At 33.9% G+C, this 8,683-nt stretch overlaps 1 protein-coding gene across 1 annotated transcript in view; it reads right to left on the bottom strand.

Annotated features, from left to right (window-relative positions):
• Positions 1 to 13: 13 nt before the first annotated feature.
• Positions 14 to 8,683, bottom strand: part of LOC107662980 (nuclear receptor subfamily 5 group A member 2-like) — a 16,991-nt gene continuing 8,321 nt past the window's right edge. The window contains exons 4-6 of the mRNA XM_016453116.1: positions 3,597 to 3,716; positions 3,358 to 3,505; positions 14 to 304 (exon numbers count right to left, since the gene is read on the bottom strand). Of these exons, the coding sequence (XP_016308602.1) occupies positions 51 to 304; positions 3,358 to 3,505; positions 3,597 to 3,716 (522 nt within the window). The 3' untranslated portion in view covers positions 14 to 50. The remainder of the gene's footprint in view (positions 305 to 3,357; positions 3,506 to 3,596; positions 3,717 to 8,683) is intronic.

Consider the following 8,683-nt stretch of genomic DNA (forward strand, 5'->3'; position numbering starts at 1 on the left):
TGTGTGTGTGTGTGTGTGTGTGTGTGTGTGACTGTGTGTGTGTGTGTGTGTCAGATGCAGGTTCTCTTGGCATGCAGCATTTCTATGAGGAGATTGTTGCACGGCACCTCTCCGCTCAGGTGTTTGTAGCACAGGTAGTCTTCAGCTTGTGTGCTGAGTGCTCTGAGCTCAGGAAGGCGCAGCAGAATCTGGCTAAACCTGTCCGGGAATTGCGGATACGCACAGAGTGTGTACTCCAACAGCGCAGCGTTCACCTGCTCGTACATGCTCTCCACGTAAGGCTGGTTTTCCAACAGCTTCACATCTGCAGTTAGAGAGAGCAGGGCAGCAGGGTTATTAACTAAAACTAAAACCATAAAAACATTTACATTACTTATAATGTAAATATAGAAAGAAAATATACATATTTATAAATTGTACACAAAATATTAATTAAAAAATGTTAACTGAAATAACTTTATTTCAGCTAGTTGCCAAAGCAACATTACTTATTTTCATTTCATTTTGAGTTGAAGTACTAAAATAACTGAAACTAAATAAGCTAAAACTGACAAAAATAATAATAAAATAAGAATATATAAAAATATATAATAATAATAATAATAATCAGATGCAAAATCAATATTTCTAATTTTTGGTTTAGTTTAATAATAAATAAACAAAAACTAATAAATAAAATATATATTTTATATATGTTGGCATATGTAATAACAATTTCAGCTAGTTGCCAATGCAACATATTTCATTTTTGTTTAGTTTAAGTTGAAGTACTAAAATAACTAAAACTAAATGAACTAAAACTAATTAATGAAAATGAATAAATACTATGTAGACATATTTTTAAAAACTAATAACAATTTTAGTTAGTTTTCAATGTAACATTGCTGATTTTTGTTTAGGCCTATACTAAAATAACAAAAATGATTAATAATGATTCATAAATAAACATTATTAAAAACTAGCCTATATCGACATAACAATGAACATTTTAGCTCATTTCAGCTAGTTGCTATTTTGAGTTTGAAGCAAAAGAGCCTAACTAAAACTAAATCAAATTTATAAATACTATACATATTTTTAAACAAAACAACAACTAATAAAAATGTCAAAAAAACAACAGTCAATTATCAAAACTTGAACTAAAACTAAAGTGAAAACAGAAAATATGAAAATATAATCTAATTCAAAATATGAACAAAAACTATAACAGTATATCAATGGTACTAAAATAACACAGAGATGCACCAACATAGTCTCAATAAAGACAGCATGAGTAGAAAATGGGTTTTCAAGCACTTTCTGAATGCACACAAACACAAATACAAACACTCACTCTCTCACACACACACACACACACACACACACACACACACACACATATATATATACACACACACACACAGCCGTCAGGCACTCTTATTATGAAAAGCAGCTTTTGTCGGCGCTAAATTGCTCTCACTTAAGCGAACGCGAACAATAAAGGAGCATTTTCTCCTGAAGCTGAGAAAGAGAGGGCCGCGGACCAATATGGGGTCAATCCATTAAACTTCTTTTGAGCCGGAGTCTCGCTATAGACGGCGTGTGTGCATCTGCGAGCGGATATGGGGTCTGGCTCCCTGCCAATTATTGTAAATAGGAGCGATTCAGCAGCCTTTCATTTTAATTAAGCCCATTACCCAGTTACCACGCGCCCTGCGCCACACAAAGCACGCTGCCACTCACGACAAACAGCGCGATACACGCGCGTCCTCGTTAGCGGGGCTCGAAATCAATGCAATATTCATCTTTTGAGAAGTTAATTAGCCTAGGTCAAACCCCGGTGGAGGACATATAGATACGCTCAATAAGACGCGGATGAGAAATAAGAATAAGAAAATGTCTTTTATATTAAACTATTAAATCATCAGCAGCAGCACTGCTGAACGGAGGCAGACAGACACAGAAAGAGAGGACATTTCACACCTCTTCCTCATTAAGGAGAAGTCGTTTTGGCCTCTGGAATTAGTTAAGAGCTAAAACTCATCAAAACACTTTAGCGGTACTTATTAAGGGAAATATTATTGAAATAAATATGATCATCCTATCGAATGATGCGTGCTCATAACTGTTATCATTCCGTCAGCCAATCGCAAAACATTTAAAACGCTAACGAAATTTTAGGACACAATCTTAGGCGATTTGACACAAGGTTAATCAAAAGTCTTGAATTAAATGTGACACTTTTTTGGTTTTCTGAAATAAAAAGTTTTACAGTTTACTATGGAAAATATAAACTGCAAAAATCATCTTGGTTATAAGGTCACAAACAAAAGCACATTCACAGACTACAGTTCAAAGGTTTTGGGGGTCAGTCTTTTTCTTTTTCTTTTAGTCATCAAGGACACATTAAACTGAGCAAAAGTGAATGTATAGACATTTATAATGTTACAAAAGATTTCTATTTGAAATAAATGCTGTTTTTAATATTTCATTCATCAAAGAACCTTGAAAAAAGTATCTCAGTTTTCGGGAAAATATTAAGCAGCGCAACTGTTCGCAACATTGATAGTAATGTTAATAGTAAAGTTATTCTTGATCAGCAAATCAGCATATTAGAATGATTTCTGAAGGATCACGTGACACTGAAGACTGGAGTAATGATGCTGAAAATTCAGCTTTGCATCACAGGAATACATTTTAAAATAAATTCAATTAGAAAACAGTTCTTTTAAATTGTAATAATTAAAAAAAAAATAATAATAATAAATCCCCAAACTTTTAACCTGTAGAATATATACCTGTGCATGCAAACCTAATAATTCACATGGAAAGACATCAGCCAATCATATCAAAGCTCATTAACATATGGAAGTCTTACAGTAACACTAGTTAAAAAGACAAAAGATCAGAAAAACTGTAGAACTGAATTATGAATGCATTTCGTGCAAAAACAAAACACTAGACTAACATGATATGTGCAGACAATTATATCTCCCAGTATTTTTCCCCAAGTTTAATAATCACATTAAAGGGATAGTTCACCCAAAAATGAAAATTCTGTCATTTACTCACCCTCATGTCGTTCCAAACCTGTATGAGTTGCTTTCTTATGTTGAACATAAAAGAAGATATTTTGAAGATTGCTGGTAATCAAACAGTTGGTGGTTGTCATTGACTTCCATAGTAGGAAAAAAAATACTATGGAAGTCAATGGCAACCACCAACTGTAGAATGCAGAATTGTCATTTTTGGGTGAACTATCCCTTTAACTCTTTAGTTTTATTCAAGAACACTAAACCCTAAAATTGGCCTATTTGCAAAACAAAGTCAATTCTCTCCATTTTGAAGTGTAACTGAGGTTTAAGTTGATATTCTCACCAGGGTTGAAGAGGATGAGGTATTTGAGGCAGGCGGTTTCTCTGCGGTCCAGTTGAAGCTCCTGTAGACGGTGCACCAGCTCCTGACCTCTCTGTATCATCCCGCTCAGATTGACCCCTGCCTGGGCCAGTAAAGACGCAAGCTCAACCTGACACACGCATAGACATATACTAGATGAAATCAACACATCAAGTGTATATTTGTGCCTATATTGTGTCTGTTTTGAGTGTGTGTGTTACCTCCTGTCCAGTAATGAGAAGCACACTGTCCTCTTTCCCATGATGCAACTGTCTGGCGATGTAGTCCAGCACAAGCAGCTCACTCCAGCAGTTATGCAGCAACTTCATCTGATCTCCCACCTGTGGAGCAGAAAGAAAGTAAATATGAAAGTAGACAAAATGGTTTCCAAATATTTTGATATTATGCATTATATATGTAGATTTTTACACTGTTTTATTAATTCTAAAATAATATTGATTATATGAATTATATATAATATTTATTGATATTTATCATATGTATATTTTTATATTATTTATATAATTTATTAAGTGAATCTGAGTTGTTTCTCTATAAATTAAAAAAAGTCTATATGATGAGAAGTGTTTTATTTGCTTTTTGACTGAAAATCAACTCTAGAGGAGATATTTTTAATGAAAAAATCAGAAGATATTAAGTCTCAGTTTTTAAATGAAATGATGAAAATGATTTTATTATATTTTTATTTTGTGTAAAATATTATTGCTCAAAAGCTGCTCTTTCATAGCTCAGGAAACTTAAGCTATATTTATTGATATTTTTTATTATTTAATACTATTTAATATTTACTTATAATTGACCTTGGGTTTTGGAAAGGCGCTATATAAATTAAAATTATTATTATTATTGTTATTAATTGCATCATATTTATATATTTTATATTAGTTATATTTGATTTAATACTATTTAATATTTACTTACAATTGACCTTGACCTTGGGTTTTGGAAAGGCGCTATATAAATAAAAAATATTATTATTATTATTAATTGCATCATATTTATATTTTTTATATTAGTTATATTTGATTTAATTAGTGAATCTCAGTTGTTTCTCTATAAATGATCAAATAAATAGATACAAACAAATGAGACAATTATATAATATAAAAGTATAGAGGTATATAAATATGAAAGGAAAAGATTATTTGATGAGAAGTATTTTATGTTTATTTATTTAGTTCTTGAAATAAATTTGAGTCTCTTCTAAATCTCTAGAGGAGACAAAAATTATTTTTCTTATGAGTCTCTTTCTGCTTTCTAGGAAAAAAACTGGATATTATTAAGAGATCCTATTTTTTACATTTCTTTCTTACATTTTCATGTATAAATAAATAAGTACTCATACATATACAAACATATTTTCATGTTCGGTGCAATACAATGTGAATAGGTGATTGTGCTACACACATACAGTACATTCAGACTAGGGCTGCACGATTAATCGCATGCGATATTTAACGCGCATCTTGTCAGAAAGCCGGTCTGTAATCAGCGGTAAATCTCCATCACCTGCGTGCTTTCACATTGAGCAGCATTAACTACACAGAGCCGTTGTTCACTGATGAGCAGCGCAAAAAATCGCGCGAATATGAACGTGGTTTAGCGCAGCTCGTCAGTGATGAGACAATTATATAATATAAAAGTATAGAGGTATATAAATATGAAAGGAAAAGATTATTTGATGAGAAGTATTTTATGTTTATTTATTTAGTTCTTGAAATAAATTTGAGTCTCTTCTAAATCTCTAGAGGAGACAAAAATTATTTTTCTTATGAGTCTCTTTCTGCTTTCTAGGAAAAAAACTGGATATTATTAAGAGATCCTATTTTTTACATTTCTTTCTTACATTTTCATGTATAAATAAATAAGTACTCATACATATACAAACATATTTTCATGTTCGGTGCAATACAATGTGAATAGGTCATTGTGCTACACACATACAGTACATTCAGACGCGTTTAAAAGGAGCCTCACCCACACAAAATTTCCAGAGAGCTGCAAGTTTTCTACCGCCAACACAATAGCATTGAGTTACTGTATAAAAATGGAACAGAATGGACTGAACCATCATTCAGGTTAGCAGAGATGTGATTCAGTCTTCATTCAATAGCTGGCCGCTATTGTGCATATTCATGCTCCAATTTAGCAGGTGGAATTGAATTGAAAATTGCCAATTATGTGGATGATATAATTCTACAGAAACAACTTTCAGCTCACTGTTGCATACTAGATTCGTGACCCCTCAGGAGTCAGGACCCTCTCGGGGCAAAACAGTTAATTGCAGCAGGAACGCACTTGTTATTTTTTAAAGCGCATAGAATTGGACGGCAGCTCTATCACTCCCTTTATGCCACGCTCCTGTTGCCATGACGAGAGATGGTACGGCACATTCTGCACACAGTGAAGGAAGCTGGAGTCTGGCTGTTGCTGTAGATACGCAGGTACACGATGTGCCACACGATCGACAAAAACACGCATGTAAAGCTTTCTATGCAAATGGAGGAAAGCAATACTGAGGTGAATGTTATTAAATACCACTTCACCATTCATCATTTCAAATCTAAAGAACTCATTTTTGTAGTTATGTAATCAGCTGATTACTAGTCGCAAGCAACTAGTGTCATTAAAAATCAAATATAGTTCACTCAAAATGCAAAAGAGAAATAAACACATATGGGTTTGAAATGACATGAGGGTGAGTAAATGGTGATATTTTCATTTTTTATCTATCCTTTATCCTTGTCGTTTGAAAAAAAAAACGAATAAAAAGTAATGCTAGCTTATTTGAAGTAGCTAAAGCTAGTGAATGTTTTGATGATAGTTAAAGAAAAAGCTTCAGACTAAAGCTCTTCTGAAGCAAGTCATTTCAATCTTGAAGAGAAAAAACCTTTCTGCATTTACAGCTGCTTTCATGAATAAACATAGAAACACGGTTTTATTTGACTTGAAGTGCATGAACCTGCTGCAAACTATTGTTAGCAATGCTTGCCATTACTGTGGAGAATCAAGGTACGATCAAACGATAGCATGAAAGTGCTCATACGTTCAGAAATAACGTTACAACAACATTTCAAGTGCTACCGCAAAACTGGACAACCAGAATGTACTCTCTGAAAACACCACAAAATGACGCATTGTAAATGGTAGATCATCAGGGGAGATGCACATGCTCCAACCAACAGCGTTAAAATGCCCATATTTCCTAGTCCTAAACTAGTCACCCAGAAGCATCATTCTCATTAAAACTGTATTTGGAATGCAAATAATTCAGCAAATAAATAAATAAAAATGAGTAAGAAAATAATATGAAACAATGTACCATACGTAAACATTAAAGGAATAGTTCACCCAGAAATTTGCTGAAAATTTCCTCACCCTCAGGCCATTCAAGATTTAGATGAGTTTGTTTCTTCATCAGAACAGATTGGACGAATTCAACATTGCATCAGTGGATCCTCTGCGGTGAATGGGTGCCATCAGAATGAGAGTCCAAACAGCTGATAAAAACATCACAATAATCCACAAGTAATCCACACCACTCCAGTCCATCAATCAACAGCAAAAAATAGTGTTTGTAAGGAACAAATCTATCATATTATAATAAATCTATCAATATTTGCTATAATTTATAATATTGCTTTCTCCAGTGAAAAAGTGGTCTCATCTGAATCAGGAGAAAAATACGCACAGACCAAGCAAGAAAAAACAGTCTAAAACAGTTCTAAATAAATTGATTTTGATGTGAGAGGACAACAAGGGGTGGACATTTTCACTGAAAGAAGCGTTATTATGAATAAAACCCTCATATTTTGTTTGGTAGCAATGGTTCGAAGTTGGATTTGTTTCATTCAAACACATATTTTTTCACTTCGCAAGATGTTAACTGATGGGCTGGAATGGTGTGGATTACTTATGGATTGTGATGTTTTTATCAGCTGTTTTGACTCTCATTCTGACGGCACCCATTCACTGCATTGGTGAGCAAATTTCTTGTTTCGATGAAGAAACAAACTCATCTACATCTTGGATTGCCTGAGGGTGAGTACATTTTCAGCAAATATATTTGTGACTGAACTATTCCTTTAATAGCTACATTATTTCCACATGACTTTCACAAGAAAAAACAGGTAAAGAAAAAAAGGTTTATCAATTAAATTGACAAAAAGCCCAAAGAAAATATATAAACAAAATCAATCAATGATACTAAGTGCTACAGTAAGGACTTTCAGAAAAACAAACTTCCCTTTTGAATACTGAACCTGCGACTTACTACCATTACTAGCGTACTAGCATTTATCAGCTTGTCCTCGGCAGCATCGCCATAAGTGCTGTGTGAGGCCGCTTTTGGAGAGTGTCAGATGCCCTTGGCACCCCAGTGTGGGCTATTATATGGAACAGAGAAAAAGCTTTGCTCTGAAAAGATTATGAGTAAAACAAGACCCTTGTCCATTTCTCAGCAGTAGCTGTTGACTCTGAAATCACACACAGACGCGCACACATTCACAACCACACTTGAACGCCACAACACTTCCCTGTCAGCGCTTTATATATTTTGTAACCCTCATTTATCGGCGATAATACCTGCCCGCTGCCCCAGACTTACACAACACAGGCTTTATTCTTGCTGCTATTTCTCTCTCCGTTTTATCTTTGTTGAATAAACCCGCCTCTTTTTGTGTTGCAGGAATTTGAGATTTTGACCCAGAAGGACACAAATGTCCAGCTGTGTGAATGTGGAAGTAAAACTCACAAACAGACCACAGAGGACAGAAGCTACATTTAAAATTCAGTTTTAGTGTACTGCTCACTGCTCAATATAGCTGTTTACTGTTTACACTATATATTATATTACTGCTCAATATAGACGTTTACTTCTGTGTGTATACACACACACACATATGCATGCATATATATATATATATATATATATATATATATATGTGTGTGTGTGTGTGTGTGTGTGTGTGTGTGTGTGTGTATTGACATGCCCATGTAATAACATGATCAAATAAATGATTAAGATATAACCAGAAACATGCATAAAGAAAATTAACATGGTCAATTTTCATTTCTTGTTGACTTTCAAACATTATAAATAGAATGCATGTTGCAATAACAGACAATATGCAAATGTTAATATGCTGCTTTTTTCACATGGCTTCAAGTTTAAATTGAGAAGTATCTGTCATTCATTTAAAATATATATTTTTCATGACATACTTGTGTGTGTGTGTGTGTGTGTGTGTGTGTGTGTGTGTGTACCTGGTATTTATCACGTTATGGG

This window comes from Sinocyclocheilus anshuiensis, unplaced genomic scaffold (assembly GCF_001515605.1).
Source record: "Sinocyclocheilus anshuiensis isolate Anshui unplaced genomic scaffold, SAMN03320099.WGS_v1.1 scaffold457, whole genome shotgun sequence".
NCBI classification, from domain to species: Eukaryota; Metazoa; Chordata; class Actinopteri; order Cypriniformes; family Cyprinidae; genus Sinocyclocheilus; species Sinocyclocheilus anshuiensis.